General features: G+C 40.9%; 1 protein-coding gene across 1 annotated transcript in view; it reads right to left on the reverse strand.

Moving 5' to 3' along the window:
• MAN1A1 (mannosidase alpha class 1A member 1) overlaps window positions 1-20,346 on the reverse strand; it is a 186,755-nt gene that overhangs the window by 30,069 nt on the left and 136,340 nt on the right. The window contains exon 6 of the mRNA XM_006123079.3: window positions 5,514-5,637. Coding sequence (XP_006123141.2) covers window positions 5,514-5,637 — 124 coding nt within the window. The remainder of the gene's footprint in view (window positions 1-5,513; window positions 5,638-20,346) is intronic.

The following is a 20,346-nucleotide window of genomic DNA, read 5'->3' on the forward strand; positions in this document are numbered from 1 at the left end:
CAGGAAATGAAAATGTGATTGCAACATCTGTAATTCTACTCCTCCGCACATAGTAATATTTTATATAAAATATATGTGAAATATATGGGGTGTATGGGGTGTTCAGGGAGGGGTAGCACCTCTGATGTACGGGCATGTCGTGTCCTTTTAGGGCAGCTCGTCCACCTTTGGTCCCCACTTGTCACTCAACTCTCACCTGTGGCTCCTAGTAGCTGTAGCATGTGCAGCGGCCACACCCCGGGCAACAGCTTCGACAGGCTGGCTAAACCAGGTTGAGAGTAGCCGTCGGGTCATCGACCTTCGGTGAGATAGGGACTTGTCTATCCCGAGCATGTGAAGACAGACTCCGGCGGATCGAGCGGATGAGACCTACTAGAATAGGACCAACGGTCATGAAGGTGGTTTCTGCAAGCGATGTGGTACGCTAAGAGCACGGCAAGACATGAAAGATGCCCTGGTCAACCACTGCGCCCAGCCCATCTCCAACCGTCTCGACATTAGTCCTGCCATTGGAGTAAGATGGAATCTGGGAAGAGAGAGTGAGGCTGACTATGCGCACCTCTCCCTCACTTTAATCCAATTCACGCGCAAGTCTTGACATCTCGACATCTCCTAAGTCCTGTGGCGACGGGCGAGCGACGAAGCAGCAGGTGTGGATACACTGGGAGCTGTAGCCGCGGACCTGCACACAGGCGGCTCAGGTCTAATGGTCGTCTTCTTGCTGGTGGAAGCAACAGCTGGATTCAGCGTCTACCTGAGTGACTGAGCAGCCCTCTTTAGGATTGCACTGCTCACCTCCGTAGTAAGAGGAAGGGGCTAGAAAAGGTGCCCTAAACATTGTTTGCTTCATAGAACCCTGGCCAGCTTACCGCGGCTGGAGGGGATCCCATCTCATGCGGTCGAACAATAAAATTTCGAACAAAATGCAAGGTGACACCACTCACTATTGGCACATGGAACGTACGCACGCTTCAGGACAACCCTCCAGCAGACCGACCAGAAAGAAGAACAGCCCTGGTCGCCAGAGAGCTCACAAGATTTAACATCGATATTGCGGCACTGTGTGAAACTCGTCTAGCAAATGAAGGTCAGCTCATGGAAACAGGAGGTGGTTACACATTCTTCTGGCGTGGACGCAGCAGTGACGAACGTCGTGAATCTGGAGTTGGCTTTGCGGTTAAGAATCATCTTGTCCGCAAACTTGCCAGTCTTCCCAAGGGCGTGAATGACCGACTCATGACACTGCATCTTCCACTACCGAGAGGAAAGCAAGCCATACTGATCAGCGCTTACGCGCCCACAATGACGAATCCGGATGAAGTAAAGGACAAGTTTTATGAAGATCTCGATGCCCTACTCTCATCCGTGAAGCGCACTGACAGGCTGATTCTACTTGGCGATTTCAACGCGAGAGTAGGATCTGATCACACTGCCTGGGATGGCGTCATTGGAAAAAATGGAATCGGTAAATGTAACAGCAATGGCCTACTATTACTGAAGACATGTGCGGCTCATGATTTGATCATCACCAATACCATCTTCCGCCTGCCCACTCGCAAAAAGACGTCCTGGATGCACCCACGCTCTAAGCACTGGCATCTCATTGATTATGTCATTGTGCGGAGGAAAGACAGACAGGATGTAAGGGTGACCAAGGCCATGCCGAGTGCTGACTGTTGGACTGACCACAGACTTATCTCCAAATTAAGCTTTCGCATCAAGCCAAAGAGACGTCCGCAGGGAAACAAAGCTGTGATGAAAAAGATCAATGTCAGTAGACTGAGGAACCCCAACACAGCAACTTTACTAGCAGAAGATCTTGGCAACCAACTTTTAGAGCTGCAATTAGAGGAAAATGCTGAGAAGGACTGGGAACGCTTCCGGGATATTGTGCACTCTTCTGCACTAAAGGTTCTTGGACCCTCACACAGGAAACAGCAGGACTGGTTTGATGAAAACGATGAAGAGATCAAGGCCATACTTGCTGAAAAGCATCGCCTTCACCGTGCTCACCAGAATGACCCATCGTCAACAGCTAAGAAAAATGCCTTCAACAACATTCGCAGGATCGTACAGAACAAGCTTCGTAAGATGCAGGACTCCTGGTTGAGTGCCAAAGCAGATGAAATCCAGAAGTTTTCTGATAGAAACGATGCCAAACGGTTCTACGAAGCCCTTAGATCCTTGTATGGACCTCAGCCCTCAGGGAGTTCCCCTCTACTGGACTCAGATGGTGCAACTCTCATTACTGAGAAGGCTCTGATTTTACAGCGTTGGGCTGAGCACTTCCAATCCGTACTGAACCGCCCATCTTCCATCAATAACGAGGCGATTGATAGAATGCCCCAGGCGGATATCAACCACAGCCTGGATGTCTCACCATCAGAGACTGAAACCTTACAGGCCATCAGCCAGCTGTCCAGTGGCAAGGCCCCAGGATCTGATGCGATTCCAGCGGAAGTCTATAAGGGTGGTGGTGCAGTGCTTGTCAACAAACTCACTCAGCTGTTCCAGTCCTTCTGGAATCAAGGATCTATTCCTCAGGAACTGAAAGACACGTCTATCGTACACCTCTACAAGAGGAAAGGAAATCGACAAGTTTGCGATAATCATAGAGGAATATCACTGCTTTCCATCGCAGGTAAGATCCTTGCACGAGTGTTGCTGAATCGTCTGATTAACCACCTGGAACAGGGTTTATTACCCGAGACACAGTGCGGCTTCCGCAAAGAGCGTGGCACGGTGGATATGATCTTCGCAGCCCGACAGCTTCAAGAGAAGTGTCAAGAGCAGAATCGTGAACTGTACACCACCTTCGTGGATCTCACCAAGGCTTTTGACACTGTCAGTCGCGAAGGTCTGTGGCGCATCATGTCGAAGTTTGGGTGCCCTGACAGATTCATCTTGATGGTACGTCAGTTCCACGACGGCATGACGGCTCGTGTTTTGGATGATGGAGAAGCTTCAGAGGCCTTTCCCGTCACAAACGGCGTCAAGCAAGGGTGTGTGCTGGCACCGACCCTGTTCAGCATAATGTTTTCAGCCATGCTGTCAGACGCCTTTCAGAACAGTTCCTTGGGAATCAGACTGAGATACAGGACCGATGGGAAACTGTTTAACCTGCGAAGACTCCAGGCTGTCACCAAGATAAAGGAGACTGTGTTACGAGATCTCCTTTTTGCTGATGACTGCGCCCTGAATGCTGGATCAGAGCAGGAAATGCAAGCCAGCATGGACAAATTTGCAGCAGCATGCGACAACTTCGGCCTTCTCATCAACACAAAGAAAACCGAAGTGATGCACCAGCCAGCTCCAAAAGCTCAGCATCAAGTGCCCACCATCACAGTGAAGGGACAAAAGCTGCAAGCAGTGGACCAATTTACATATCTTGGCAGCACCCTCTCCTGCTCAGTGACAATTGACATCGAGGTCAACTGCAGAGTCGCCAAGGCAAGCTCTGCATTCGGCAGACTGTTGACCAAAGTGTGGGACCGCCGTGGAATAAGCCTTGTTACAAAGCTTAAAGTCTATCGAGCAGTAGTGTTAACTACCCTGATGTACGCCAGTGAGACTTGGACTGTATACAGGAGGCACGCTAGGCAACTGAACCACTTCCACACGATTTGCCTCCGCAGACTTCTGAGGATCCGGTGGCAGGATAAGGTGCCAGACACAGAAGTCCTTTCTAGAGCAGGTCTGCCGTCAGTTTACACCCTGCTGATGAAAGCTCAGACACGCTGGGCAGGCCATGTTGCAAGGATGCCAGATCATCGCATCCCTAAACAGCTCTTCTATGGTGAGCTGTTTCAAGGGAAGCGATCGCACGGGGGACAAAAGAAGCGATACAAAGATACGCTTAAAGCCTCTCTCAAGTCCCTGGATATTGACACCACCTCCTGGGAGACCCTGGCACAAGACCGATCAACATGGCACACGCTGATCTACCAAGGCTGTCAAACATCTGAAGCCAGAAGGACAACCATAGCACAAGAGAAGCGAGCACTCCGTAAAGCCAGACATGCAAAAGCTGCAACAGTGGTGCCCACACATGTCTGCCCGACCTGTGGTAGAACATTCCGTGCCCGTATCGGCCTTATCAGCCATTTGCGGACACACCATGAACAGTCCATAACCCGTTAGATGTCAAGGTCCTCTTCGAATACGATGGACGAACAACAACAACAACAACAACAATGTGAAATATATGTTCAATGTAGTATTCTAACCACAAATTTGAAGTTTTTTGAATTTGGAATTTTGTTAAAAGTTTTTTTTATTTTAAAACACATATTCAATACATGTACGTGTATTTCATCCATATTCACCATTTCATCTCCACCATTAGCCCAAAAAAACCAAACCCACTGACCTTCAGATCATGTTAGATTGTCAACAAGGCTTTTAAGGGGGGATACTGAATAGACAAACTGTGGTTTATCTGTGGAGTGTCTTATTCGATATCAAATTTCATTTTTTAAAATTTCATTTTTTCAAAGAGGTTTTATGATAGTTATTATTGATAGTTATATATAATGTGCCTATCAATAACTATCAATTTTTCTTATGAAAACATATTTATGCTTGTTAAGGAACAATTAACTGGGAACATTTTTATATTGTACATACATGGAAGTATTAAAATTATTGTAGTACATTTATTTAAATATTTATATATTCTAATAAATGTATCTGCATTGATTCAATGTAAACCTGTGCACTAGTGAATGCAATATTGTACCATGGTGTACTATGTTAAAAATTCAGTAGAAAAACTGAACTATATATGCATCATAGGATTTTTTTCGACTGAAAAAGTATTTTTCCATTATGTTTTTGAAATATGTAACAAATCATAAAGGCAAATTTGAAGTTTTAAAAAATCTATTGTAGCTACTAAATGTGAATACAGGGCTAGCCACAACAATTTTTTAAGTACTGAAAAGTTATTTTTAAAAGCTCAAAAAACTCAAAAATGGCCAAGCAGAATTTTACCAAACTCGGAAAAATGCACTTTTGGGCTGTGAACAAGTCGGAGAAATGTCACATAAAAAGGGTACTTTCCTTAAAACATTATGAACACTCTCTAAAGAGGGACAAGGAATGGAAGACTCCCCTAGTCCCTCACTTATAACAGTGGCACCCTGAATTTTAAAAACAATGCATCGAAGTGATTTCTAGGACACAGTCTGTATGTCTGTATGACACAGTATATTATCTGAATATAAAATTCATTTGTGGTTTTCACCATAGCCAACAAATTATATCAAATGAAATAGCTGCTGAGTTCCAAATGCCAAGTCTACATCAATTTACCAGTTAACCAACCTTCCAAATATGTGGCCTGATGAGAGCTTTAATAATTTTATATCCATGACAAAAGGAATCTGTCCATTCAGCCATGTGGTTTGTGTTCATTAGTATGAATTCCCCAGAAACCTGTTTACTGTAATACACAAACTACATATATTCCAAATGTTCACACTTTACATAAAAATTTTATGAAAGAATCTAACCTTTTCAGCAAACACTGGGTTTCCAGACAAATGGCTCAAATGTATGAACTCCAAATGCAGAGTTCCAAATTCTGCCAGAATACTGCTTCCTCCAGAAGCCCAGGGCCAGTTTCGACCAATCCCACTAAACAGAGGGAAAAGGCAGAAAAGGTCGTTAGCATCTATAAAAAAAAGTAGTAAGAAAATATACTCTATAACAGGTACACTGTAGAGACCAGGAGTGAAGAAACTTCAAAGATTCAGCTAACAATGACACTTGTCCAAGTAACATCTTTAGACAACTTTTTATGAGTACCACACCATAGTCACTCTTAAATGCTTGAGTACAATTCGGCTCCACTTCTTTAAGCAAATCAGCCATTGATTTATTGGTATTTATATTTACATGACAACTATACATTCCTAAAATTAAATTATAAGCTCCTTGGGATATCAAGGGTATTTGCACAATGCTTAGAACAATGGACTCTGATTTTACTGTAATCTAAGTACTGCATATTAAATTTATGAAGTCTCAATAAAAGATTTCTTAAGACTTCAGAAAATGAATTTCCCTAATACTTGATCATCCCTCTCTTTCTGGGCACTCTAACCATGATAAGTGTTTTCAAAATTAAATTCAGCGCTAATGACACTTCACAGAATAAAATTTAATCGCTACAGAATGGAGCCTGAGCTCTGGAGACCCTTTCACTCTATCGTGCTTGAGCCCAAATGTCCACATTGCAATTAAATAACCTCTAATCCTCAGGAAGGGGCCAGCTGTAGGGACTTAATTGTAGTGTAAACATACTCAAAGTGCTCTCTTTTTACTATGCACCCATCTGAAGTGTGATTGACACGAACCACTGTCAATAGTATCTCAATTGTTTTGCAAAGTAGAGTTTAAACATTGGACACTATTTTGCAAGTGGTGCTCTTGCTAAACTGAATTTTGCTGCACAACCCCCCCCCCCCACCCCCAGGGGAAAGTTCTGAGGTAGGGAAGCAAAAAAAAAAAAAAAAAAGGCTGCCCCACAGTCTCAATGAAGCCTGAAGCTGTGGGAGCATCAGCACTGCAGCAACAGTTCTGGGGAGCTACTGAGGGGTGATACAATTTTCCCATCAGTTTCATTTGCAAGGGTTCTAGCATGTTGTGAAGATTTCTTTAGGAATGACTGAAATATTTCAGCTTTTAGGTAGAGACTCTTCTTATCCCAGATGACATTACTAGGGCACAGATATTCTCTACTTCTACGCTATTAAAAGTAAAGGTACAGTTTCCAAGACTTCAGATTGTATTGAATCCAAGAGTTCTTCTAAAATTTCTACCTGCCAGTTTTGGCATTCACAGATATCCTAGGTCAAAATGGGAAGGTATATGTCAGCAGATGGTGCAGACTAAATTCAAACAAACTTCAGGGTCTTCAGCAAACCAGCCAGCTGGTATCTGTGCTTACTCTGCTGGAGATAGTTGCCTTAGTCCTTCCCCTGTTATCTTGCTAGGGAGAATATGCTGGCTTTGGCCCTAACCCATCAGGATATGCATGAGAGTGGGCAACTTGCTGTATCTGGTATTCAGCAGTAAAACACTAGTCCTACTGAAATCTATCCTTACTTACCAAGTGGATGTGTCCCAGAATACATCAAGGGGTAGGAAACAGTGCATATGGCCACTTTCTGAAGACACCCTATATGAGTCAGCTATATTTCCATGAAAAGATAGGGCATAGGGGAGTGCGGGATTCCAGAACATCTGCTCCCTCCCATTCATAAAAGACAGCCGATATCTCAAACAAGCCTTGGGTGACGACTTAACTGAAGAGAACCCCAGGTGAGGCCTCTAATGTTTGCATGGACTTTAAAAAGTAATTTTCACAACCAGATTAGGGTATCATAAATGATTAGCATGATACTATGTTTCCATTATAAAAATTTCACACAGCTGTAATTGAAAATAATTGAGCCTCCCAGAGAAACTTCTCTGCTCCAACTGGCAAATTCCACATGTTGCAGAAGTGTCTGATGTCAAAAGCCTTTGACTAGGCATGATTAGCTATTGAGCAGTCATTTGTGGAGGAAAATGTAAAACTTTCAACAAAACAGAAGAATATACCAATTTACTGAAACCAAAATTTGTGTGCAATAGGTTTGCTTTGGAAAAAAGTTTAAAAAATGTTCACAAAAAAGTTTTGAAATTGTTGAAATGTCTCCTTTCAATGTTTTTTAAATGGGAAGTTTAATTTGTTCAATCCCCCTTTAAGTTAAAAATTTAAGATATTTTATAGTAAAAATAAGTTAAAAATTTCAATCAAATCTTAATTTATGTTCAATTCAGGAACATTTTCAAAATTTTCACTTTTTGACGATTTAGAATGGGATAATTTTTCAAAATCTCAAATATTGTTGAATGGGGAAAGTTTTCTGATCAGCTGTATTTTTTAGTTCAAACTCACATGATATTTTAAAAGTTCCATTTAAATAAATTGCTCAGATTAATTAAATGGAATGATGGTTCATCTGAACTGCCACTCTAGAAAAGCTGGCCCTCCTCCCCGCAAATCATCTGAAATTAAGGGCTTGTCCACATGGCCCCAGAATTTGGGCAACAGGATGTTAACTGTAGGGAGCACTAGAGAGTTATTCTGTAATTCCCCTCTATGGATACTGCAGATGTGTAAGTTATCTCTGACAGTCCCCCCAGGCCTCATGAGAATTAGTTTTAATATTACAATCTGCTAAATGTGTATATCCTATTTTGTGTGTGTTTCATTCTTGTATGTGAAATTAGAAATATGAAGCATGGATCTGTTTATACTTCTAAAATGTGTTAGTGAGGGCGGGTCATCACTGATGCCCTGGAAACCTAATGTCTCAGTGAACAACCCAATGGACTGTGAATAGTCTTGGTTGTCCTGTAAGCCCAAACTATGGCTGGCCCTAGAAAGACATTTGGCACCCAATTTTCCACTCAAGGTGAGAAAACTTTGAATTAAGCACAAGGAATTCCCACCTTGGGCAAAGGGGACGCAAGAGGGGGAAGACAAACAATAGGCAGCTGCCAGGATACTCCCTTCCCTCCCCCCCATACCACCCAATATGCCTGCTGGAAACATCTAAGACTGAACAGGGGGAAGATCAGGTTCAAGCTAGGAGGCTGCTTAATTTGTGAAAGAGATGTTTAAAACAACAATTTAGTGTAAGAATTTTCATGTAACAAGTTTAGAGCATTAGAACTAGCTAAAGCAATTATTTATTTTATTCATTTCAATTTAATAACTTACTTTGATCTGACTGTTTTCACTTGCAACCACTTAAATCCTACTTTTTATACCTAACACTTTTGCTTATTATCAAGCCACGTGTAAATAACTGTTACTTGAGGAGAGTGACCACTATGCATCTCTTTCTTTCATTGATAAAGGGGGCTGACCTTACCAGCTTTCTCTGTGTAAAACTTTTACATAAAACAAGATGGATTTATTTGGGGGTTTGGTCCCATTTGTGGGTTTGTTTCCTGAGCCCTTACAGATGAGCCTCCACAGAGCTGAACTGGTTCAGTGTCTGTGCAGTTCTGCTAGAGAATCTGGCCTTCCAGGACAGGGTGATGGGGAGTCCCAGGAAGCAGGAAGGCAGACATCAACGGCATCACCCTGGGACAACCCTAAAAGGCCTTCTGTGATTGCAACCCATCACAGTACCTACTCCACGTTAACTTAGTGCTATTTAAAGATTACTTTAAAGCAAACTAAGTATTCTTTATTTTGTTCATACACCATATACATAGAACTCACTCCCCATAGTCAATACTGTGGGGATGTCTACCGAGATATCTAGCAGACATTTTTTTCCTTACTGTAATATTAATTAACAAGGCTTTTAAAATCTCAAACTTTAAGTTTATTTAGAAGGGCTGATATTAGAAAAGTCACTTGAAATAATATTCATTATAAATATTATTTATTTGTATTACTGTAGCACCTAAGAGCCCAAGCTGTAGACGAAGACCCTGCTGCGATCTGTGCATCTTTAAATGACTAACTGGTTACGCTAGGCAGATGGTTTTGTTTATTGCTCATTTTAATGTTTTCTATGCAAGTGTCAAAAGGTAATAGGATACATTATGATTATGAATATTACAAGTCAATGTTATTAGGTATCTTCCCTTATGCCTCAACCCAAAGAAAAAAATGTCCATGGGTACGTTCCATTTAGGTTGAATTGATTGCTACATCCATCTTCAGTTTCCATAAGTGATACCTTTGTGAATCAGTTCATAATGGCACTTCTAATAAACATTCATACACTGCAAAAGTTCTTATGTCCAGTTCTCATTTGACCCAGCCACTTTTTCAGAATAGCATTGTTACAAGAATCTCCTTAGCAGTCATGAAAAAGGTCACTCGCAGCATAGGTCTTTATTTATATGTTCCATGTCTACTTCTCATATTAACTACAATATTTTGAAAGTCTCACCTCTCATATTAACTACAATATTTTGAAAGTCTCACCTGCCACATAGAAAGAGAGCATAAATAAGTCAGAATGATAAATAAAAACATAACGGCTTTCAACTTTTGTATTAAATAAATGAAAGGAATCAACAGTTAACATAGAAGCTGTTTTAAACATTCAGCAGCATAGATGCTGACAGAAAAATAAGCTACCTGTGAAGAAAACTGTCCAACAATGCGCTCTCCCTGACCACAATGATTCTAATGCTCAGACGCATCTTGACAGATAAACAATGTAGGTTCTTTTCTCAGTAGATATTTTATATTCTACTGCAGAGTACCACATCAGAAATGCATCCTTAAGAATAATTCTCCATTTCTCCTGAACTGAGGCTAAATTTGACAAAGCAAAGGGCCAACTTTTTTTATCAACAGAAACAAACTACAGGACTATAATCCAATGTTTGGAGTTATGGTACAGGGAAGAACGGTAGGCATTTGATAGAGAGTTTAAAATGTGTCCTGTCCAGGATTTTCAATAGCCTCTTGTAAATTTGGGTGCCCAAATTCAGATACTAAAAAGGACACTTGGTTTTAAAAAAAAATGCTGAGTATGCTCTGAAAATCAGGTTCCTTTGAAATGTCTCAAATTGGGCACTCAAAATCATTACTTTGGAGTATGATTGCTTACCTATATACACACACACAAAATACATACAGTACACACACACACGTACGTGCGCCTGGTCTACATTAGGGGGCAATGTTAAGCTACGGTACGCAACTCTAACTACCTTGGAGTCGACAAAAGTGTGTCCATTTAGCAGGTCTTTACTAGGGATGTGGTCAACCAGTAAGCATTACCCTTACTGGTTATGGTTAACTGGTGGGATGGAGCAGCTTTCTACCCACATCAGGTAGGGGGCTGCTCCAGCCCAGCAGGGCCCAGCATGCTGCAGGCAGGGGCACTGCTTCAGCTACCCCCATTTAAGTGGTTAACTGATTAAACAGGAGTTTACATCCCTCATCTTTACTAGACCCACTAAATTGGCTCTCTCAATACCGCTTTACATACGAGGCAGTCACTTACCTCTCTCTCCTGCACAGGCATGTAAAACCACCTAGGGACTTCCATTACCTCCCTGTGCCAGGTAGCACTGTGGAGTGAGCAGCCCCTGTAGGCTACCACTTTCCTTCTGAATGTCAACATAGTCTTGCCTCTATCTCTGTAATATCCAGGCAAAGAGCTGGTGTGGATTACTTCCCTCAGAGCAATGGTGAGTGGGCTGCTCCTGGAGTACAGGGATTTATGTGTGTGACTTTTGAACTCTTGGGTTTGGCGGTACTGCATCTATTGCTGTTGGCTAACTGTGGTTACTAGTCAAAGTAGTCAATATGCACTCTTGGTTACCTTGATTGTGTACCTGTCTTTATTCAGTTTAAAAACAAGTAGTCCTCCTTGTTAACCATTTCTAGTCTTCCTTCAGTGGTCAAATGTAGTACATTTATTATACTCAAATGGGTATTGATTTATATTTTGTCCCATATTTATAAGACGACATTGGATAGTGTTCTGCAATTGAAGGGTTAGCATACCAGGAAGCACAGGGTACTCAATTAGTCAATTTAGATGTAATCTCCCAGGGGCAGGTTTAAATCCAGGAGTCAGCTGAGCTTTCCAAGTCCTTAGAAGAAGGAGGGAAGGGTGAGGGCTGGGAGTGAGGACCAACATTTTTCCCAACCCTCCTTGAAGACCTTTGCCCTGATGTTGCTGCTGCTGTCACTGTTGCTGCTGCACCATTGCCTGGGTGAGAGGCCTGTACCTTTAGGACTAAGATAATTTGCTGCAGGTGTAGCCTGCAGCCACTACCAGTGGTGGGCTTAAACCCAGGAGGCTGCCACTGGTGGTGGGCCACGCCAAAGCGGGGAGCCAAAGGAGACTGCGTGTGAGAGAGAGAGCGAGCGAACGCGCTTATTTTTTTCATGCTGGTGAGAGCAGCACATTTGTTATTTTATGTGTGGTGGCCTATTCAGTGCCTAGTGAGAGCAAGGAGGGCAGGAGAGGGTCCTTAGTGAGAGAAAGTTTCCCCCTACATGCCCATACTGAAGGTCAAGGACAGTGTGTGTGAGTGTTGTAAACTCCCCCCCCCCCCCCCCCCCGATTATGTGTTGAGGCCCATGCAGGGTGGTGAAGAGGGAGGGTTCACATGGCATAGTGGGAGTTATGACAGGCAAGGTAAAACATGGTGGTAAGATCAGGATAGGCCAGCTGAGGGGAACGTGGTTTAGACAATTATGGGCTATTCCTTGTTCTGGTTCTGTTCCCAGCCTCAGTTTTCTTGGGAATCTTAACAGCTGGCCTTCGGGCCTGTTGGTGCTGTTGTTGAATGTCAGGTCGGTATCCCACAAAACAGTTCTCAGACAGCATTTAATCCCAAACCAGTGTCTGGAGGCAGTGATGAACTGGATGAGGTCAAATAGGCTGAAGCTGAACCCAGATAAGACTGAAATCCTATGGATCAGGAAACCATCTGTTTGGGAATGTGGTGTATTACCTGTTCTGTACAGGGTCACACTCCCCCTGGAAGAAAAGGTATGCCGCTTGGGAGTCTTCCTGGACCCCTTTTTAACATTTGAAAACCAGATTTCCTTGGTGGCCAGGAGTGCTTTTGGGCAGCTTCGGTTGATCCGCCAGCTGCAACCCTTCCCGAACAAGAACTTGGCTACAGTGATTCATGCTCTTGTCACATTCCAACTGGATTACTGTCATGTGCTCTATGCTGGGCTGCCTTTGAAGAGACTTTGGAAGCTTCAGCTGATCCAGAATGCAGCTGCTCGAGTTTTACCTAATACTCATTATAAGGAGCACATTATGCCAGTGCTCCAACAGCTGCACTGGCTTCCAGTATGTTTCCGAGCACAATTCAAAGTCTTGGTTATGACTTATAAAGCCCTAAATGGGTTGGGACCAGGGTATTTGAAGGGCTGTCTCCTCCCATATGGACCCGCCCAGGGACTGAGGTCGGCTGGGGAGGCTCTGCTCCATGTTCCTCCACTTATGGAGATAAGGTTGATATCTATGTGGAGTAGGGCCTTCTCAGCCTTTGCCCCTAGGCTATGGAATTATCTGCCCTGTAGTATTCGCATGGTGCCAATAGTGGCACAGTTTCAGCCCCAGGCCACTCTTTTTACTCATGCTTTAATTTGTGTTTAGGTGTGTGTCCCCCGTCCCTCCTCTTGAGGTGGTTTAGCAGGTTTTATGTTCCCTCCACTTTGGGGTCTTATATTTTATTTTAAAACACAATAAATGTATTTAAACAAATTTCCTAAGCCACCTTGAATATTTTAAATGGAGAGGCAGGGGCAAAAATATTTAAAAATAAATAAATATATAAAGAAATCCTGTGTCTGTGTATGATAAGAGGCAAAAAGACAGACACACAGGATAGTGGGGTAGTAAACTAACAATGCACTTTGCTATCAGAAATGCAAAGGTTTTAAATGCTATTTTTCAGTGTTATAATTGAAGAATTATTCTAACTTGTATTAATTAACAAAATTATTTTTAATAAAAATTAATTTCACCACAGGTCTTAAATATGTTTCCTGCAATACACTAATGAATAAGCTGAACAATTCATGTTTCCTGATACTTCATGCAATAATGGTCTAATTAATCTGTTTCTAAGGGCTAAAAAAGCAGTAGGGAATAGAATACATCAGAGGAGGGATAGCAATAACGCATGCTAGTGGGAACTACTTTTAATAGAATCCCCTAAAGAAAAGTGAACAGCAAAGCAAAAATCATTAACAGGATTGTAGCGTTCTGCCATCCATTTAATAATAAAAAGAATGTACAAGAGAAAGCTATTAAAGCAAAATTCACTACAGCAACAATCTGCATAGTTGGGGATGCTGAATAGAGTCAATATCAATATAACAAGAATTTTCAGAAGCCAAAACACTCTTTGAATTGGAAATTGACAAAGAGTTTTGACAGTATTTATGAAAAGAATGCTTGTATATAAAATATTCTATAGTACTCAGAGTAAATTAAATCCATTTGTCTTAGTCTAAAATATATCTTTGAACATATTACTGTTAGTGCTTTAAAAACACCATGCTATACCCAAGATCTCATAATATATGAATAACCAAGTTGGGAGCCACTAAGTGTTCTTACATGACTACTGAGGGTTCTCTCTCTACAGGGGGAATAAAAGGATACTAATCACACCATCACATTTCAGCTGTCCCAGCAGGAAAAGTGGTATTTTTCCTCTGCTTTCACCATAAAAAGTCAGTTATTCACTCAGCTATATATTGACAAACAACATATTCACTCTGGCAGTATCTTTTTTGTGACTGCTCTTCACATACAAGAAAGCAATTTAAGCCATGCTCTTTTCAAGAAGATATGGTTCTACTCAGAAATTTAAAAGTGCTTTACTGGTTATCTAGAAAGTATGTTCAGGAATGGATTCAGTGATTTACAAGGGAAATAAAACATGCAAATATTCTGTACCAATTATGCAGCTGAACCCATTTTATCAATTAACTAGAGGACTCTTGATAGAAAACTGCCTGTACCCTTACGCATATAACATGCTATTTCATTTATTCCTTCCACGTAATGGTTTTTACGTTTGCTTGTTGTGCCTTTATTTAAATTATACTGCAGGTAATCTGAAGCAGGAAAAATATTTTCCTATGTGTTAATGCAGCATCTGTGACAATGACACTCCATTCCTGATCTGGGGTTTTGGGCACTACAACAGTCCAAAATATAAACCAACAATAAAGTCCAACAGAAAAACTATTTTACTCAGTGATTGATTTGTTATAAATAAAAGCAACAGGTATCTATGAGGGTTCATATTAGAGATGTTAAATTTATTCAACTAATCGACTAGTCAATGAATTTTCCATCGACTAGTCGATAACCAGAGGAGCTGCAGCAGGTTTAGCTTCTGTCCCCGAGAGCTAACCCTGCTGGGGCTCTGCCTTTTAAATGTATTAAGAGCCAGTAGGCTCAAATACATTTAAAAACAAAAGTGCAGCATCAGGGACAGGTGTGAGGCAGGAATCAGCTGATTCCCAGCTCATGCTCACTCCCGACTACCCCCTGCCTCCTCTGAGGAGATGGTGCTGGGGGAACTGGCTTTTAAGCCAGCTCCCACCAGCACTGGCTCCTTCCCCCTCCCCTTGTTGCCTCCAATAGAGACAGCAGGGGGTGAGGAAGCAACTAGTCGACTATCTGATAAGCTTCTGCTTATGGGATAGTCGGCTAGTCATTTATATCCCTGGTTCATATGTGCTTAATTTTTTCCAGAAGCATGCATTTCCTGAAATCAGCAATGCTGTGAAGAGAACGGAGGCTATTCTAAGGACTACAAAAAAGCATCTCCTTCAATGCTTCTCCCTCAATCCATACAAAAGAACCAGACATTTCTCTCCACAGACAAATTGACCCATCTCAAGTTTTAAAGCTGCTTCACAAAAAGTTAACCAAACATTAATAAAGTAACCTGCAGTAACTGAACTCCTCCTTGCCTCAAAGTCTAGAAAAAAGGTCTCTTCCATTACAGATTAGCAACCATGTCCAAATAATAATGTTAAAAAATGTGAAAATGTCAGCTTCTTTCCAAGGTAGCAAGCAGTTATTTTCTGAAAGCTACCATCAATTTTCAATTCAGGATAAGGTTTCATTGTTCCTTCCAATTTGGTGGAGATTGTTCAGATCCAGTGGAATCTGTGCCCATTTACAAAGACTTGATGCTTCAAAGTGTTAGATGGGAGCGTATCCTCATTTATCAGTTTATGTAAATAATTTCATAACATTTTATAAAGCACTATATCACAACCTTGAAAATTAAGATTTAACAGCCCACTTTAAGATAATTACTTTTATAATGCCTAAACTATGTTTATTATTCTAAATATGGATTTTATCCTTCATTTTTCTGAACTCATTTCATCCTCTTACGTGAGCTCCGTGTCTTAGTCCTAATAAAATATTTTAAGTACATCAAAATACACTATATTGATACATCTGGAAGTTACAAATAATTAATGCCTTAAAATGATTCAACTACAATTCACTTTTTTTTTTGGTACTGTATGTGACATGATTCAGTTTTGTATTCTTGGAATTAAATTATTCTAACTTCATAGAAGCATTATTATAATACACAGTGGATACAAAGCGTTGAAATTTTATTTTAACACTTAGTGCATCGAGCAATCATATCCAGAGATATGCACCATGACTGAGAATCCATTTATTAATTTTTAACACAGCAATTTTATTAACACTAGTTTCAGATACTGGGTAACTTGTCATAAGACTGCAACTGTGACATGCATCATGACATTCATTAATGCCTTACCCATGTTCATTTTCATTATGTACACATTTATAAATATGTATATATATTTAAATATGCGTAACACACATAGATCCCCATGTTGATAAAAGTGGCTGCCTTTCTGATCTCTACTGTCAAAGATTCTACATTAAAGAATATTATATGGGATTCTGTTTCACTGTTTCTGTTTAAAGCCACAATCTAGTTGGCCAATTTTTTAAAATTTTATTTTTCAAACATTTTAACATATCTTTACAGACATATTAAAACACTGTGACAAAAACAACAGGAGTACAGATTAAACAGAAATATTTATGGATAAATAGTCATTAGGGTAAAATAAATAATTCCCTAAAAGCCACACTGCTTCTCACAAAAGGGGAGAAACCAAACATTTTAATTCAGTAGGAAATGTCCCCTTCTCTCAGCCTGTAGCAATCTTCCTTTCCTCCGTACCATTCTTACCTTTCTCCCATAAATACATCTGTCCTTGGATCATATATTTTTTGTTTTTAATCTGTGGGTCTTATCATAGTCATAATCCTGGCTGGGCTCATCAAAATCAATGGCAAACGTTCAGCTTCAATGGAGAAGGATCAGGTACTAACAATTCCTTTAGTTAGCATCAAACGTTTTAAAAAAGGATCTAGGTAGCACAGAATGCCTTTCCTGAGCAAGTTCCAAAGGCATGAAAAGGTGCACGGTTGGCTGCAGGGAAGAGGACAAACAGGGTAACAAGATTAGAGTGGAAGGGAGTTATGCTTTTTAGACCTTTGGTGACAAAACAATAAGTGTTTACACTACAACATTGGGAAAAACACCCTGTTCTGGGAACAAAAGACTTCCACTCCTGGGAGAGTCTTTTGTCTTTTCCCCTCCCTTTATTGCTGACAGAGCCAGTATGGACTCTGCTGTTTGTTTTATCCTGATAATTGGCCTCAGCCAGTATCCTACAAGGACCACTCTTATGGCTGTGCTCAATGATTTGTGATCTCTGCTGCCCTGAAGGCATGCACTCGTCCCCTTTTAAAGCTTCCAGAAGTATCTAACAGCTGAGTGTGATGCTATGTTTGAGGAACAAAGAACAAATCATTGGGGCGCTTCTGTTCTTCCCTGCAGTAGAAACACAGGAGCAGGCAGACTGCTGCTGCAGGGGGAAGGCTGGGAGAAAGCTGTGCTACTTTGACATTCCTTAGCTAAGAGAGCTATGAGGGAATCCCAAGAAGTTTAAGGATCAGGTCCACCTCCCCACTTCACTGTGGGATGCTTATCCACATTGTGTTGCTTTGTCTGTTGACAGGGTGCTAGCAATGTGGCTGTGAAATGTCGACAAAGACTGGTTTGACTGGTTTTCATTTTTGGTGACTTTTGCATATTGACAATCCTTTTGTCGCCAAACCTTCCCAGTGTAGACATAGCCTAGATAAGTAGGCAGTGACAGAGTTAGAATTATGTAGAGCCTTTAGGAGAGGCAAGAAGTCTGAACCTGATGTAGTAGAAAAGGGAAAAAACAGAAGGGGAGATCAAGCCCCTGATTCAGCAAAGCACTTAAGCATGGGTTAAAGTACTTTGGTTTACAGTACTGGAGCATACATTATTAAAGATCAGGCGGTACATAGAGTTAAGTACAAATAAAAAAATATAGGAACATCTTACATTGAAAAACTGGGTAGACAGACTAATGTAATTGTCACTGTATAAATATCTTGCATTAAAGGCTGTTTGAATTTGAGAAATGAGGACTTCTTTATGGGAATCAATAATATTCAGTAAAAAACTAAGCATTTTGGTTCCTCTCTCCAGCATCAAGTATATTTATACATTCACAATTTTATCCTTCATTACCCATGACTATTCCTAATTGAGACGAAAGTCAAAATCCTGTTAAAAATGCATATTTACACCCTCCCCCCCCCTTTTTTTTAAAAACAGGCTCTCTTTTTCCATCACATACATTTTTAATAATATATTATCCAGTAGGAGCCAGTCGATTTACTGATAAAATGCTATTTTGCTTTTCACAAGGTACATTTCTACTAACTGAGACACTTCTGGTATGCTGAAAGACACCCATGTTATTCATACTGGAAGAGATCCATGTTATTTTTATTGTAGTACTCAGCTTGCACCTCCTCATATAATATGGTACAATCCAACAGACATTAATTCATAGTGGGGAATTCTGCAATTTAATTTATTAACTTGCAGTCCATTGAAACTACCACACACTCAATCATGGAATAAAGAGAAATCAAAAAGAAAGCCTAGACAATGTTAAATTTGATTAGGACTTGTATAATTACACCTCACTAAAAAATTAAATAGGAATGTCTAGGGGACTGACTGAAAAGTTAGCATCCTTGTGAATAAACTGCTGCACATGCCTGGTTTGTCCTCAGGTTTTAGATAATCATTGATACAGTGATCTTATAAAAACATTGCAGTTTTCCCCTGGTGCAAGACTTTATAACCTATCAATTAATTACATTCTAGTGACCCTGTATCTTTTCCTGTCGACTCTTTATGATTACTTCAGACAACCAATATTTTCACATAATGGTTACCCACCTTACAGATGACCGACAGGTATTTAAAAAGGAATTAACCTTAGTGTTACATAGTATAGGTTGGACTTCCCCGATCCAGCACGGGATCTGACAGGTCCTGGATGAGGGATTTTGCTGGACCAGAGGAGGTCATTTTTGGACTCCTGACACTGGCTCCCCACCTCCTGCTGGCCCATATTGCCCTGCCGACCCCCTGGGCAGCCATCACTGCCATGGCTCCGCCGGGCAGCCCAGCGCTGGGTCTTCAGGCAGCCCTGCGCACCACCCACTGGGGTTTCCTGAGCAGCCATGTGTGCTGTGGATCTCTGAGCAGTCCTGCGCATCTGGTGCTGGGGCTCCCTAGGCAGCTGTGTGCTGGGGCTCCCAGCGCCGCTGGGCCACCCTGCTGCCAGCTCTCTCAGGGCAGCCCATTGCTCTGCCGACACCACAGGTATCCTTACTACCTGCCCTCCACCGGGACTCTTTGGTCCTGCAACATTCATGCTGGACCATGGATGTTGCTGGACCAGAAAATCCTGGTTAAGAGCATTTCAACCTATAAGGGTGCAGCATGCCATGACTCACGGGCTCCTGTCTTGTAATAAAAAGTTATAATGCAATACATTGTTCATCTAAATTTAGTGTAACTAAAACATCCATCTAAAAATTCTTGAGTATCCCTTTAAGATTACTCATCTGATGAAGTGGTTTTTATCCACAAAAGCTTATAATTGCTAAACGCCACAGGACTGCTTGTAGTCCTTTAAGATTAGGTTAGTCTAAAGACTTGTTTTTTTGAAGAGACTAACAATCATACTATGTTATAGAATATCTATTGTTGAGAGAAGGATTATTATTTTGCAGTTAAAAAGTTATTACCATTAATTAAGTTAGCTACATTAATATTAATTTTATTCAGTACTCTTTGCAATAATCTGTGATGTAAATCAGAACAAGGTAATTCCTTAGGATATTCCCTACTTCAGGGTAATTTCTTCCCTTTGAATTTAACTCCAGATGATTCACTAGCACTAGAATAGGTTGAGAGGGCTACATCCCCTACCCAGCAGGGTTGAAAGTATGTCTATTTGTATAATATGGTGTAGAATTTCAGTTTAACACGAACACATAAATAATGCTGCTCATTACATATACTAATATTTCTATCACTTCAGTTTAATACATTTAATTGAGAGCTGCTTAAAATAAACCATGAAATGTTAAAGTAGATGTCATTAAGTTTTAGAGTAATTCTCTTATTAAAAGTATAGTGATTTTAATCATAACAAAATGAGAAATAGGCATACCAATGGTAAAAGAATTAGCATAATACCAGGACCATTTAGAGTAACTGACCAATCAAATCCCCAGGAAAACTGTATCTTCTTTGAATCTGATCAGATTCAATAGGCACATTTTCCATGCAGATGATATATTAATGTTTTCTCTAAACAATCACATGTTTTTAATATATTAAATTTATGAA

Source organism: Pelodiscus sinensis, chromosome 3, assembly GCF_049634645.1.
Source record: "Pelodiscus sinensis isolate JC-2024 chromosome 3, ASM4963464v1, whole genome shotgun sequence".
Classification (NCBI taxonomy): Eukaryota; Metazoa; Chordata; order Testudines; family Trionychidae; genus Pelodiscus; species Pelodiscus sinensis.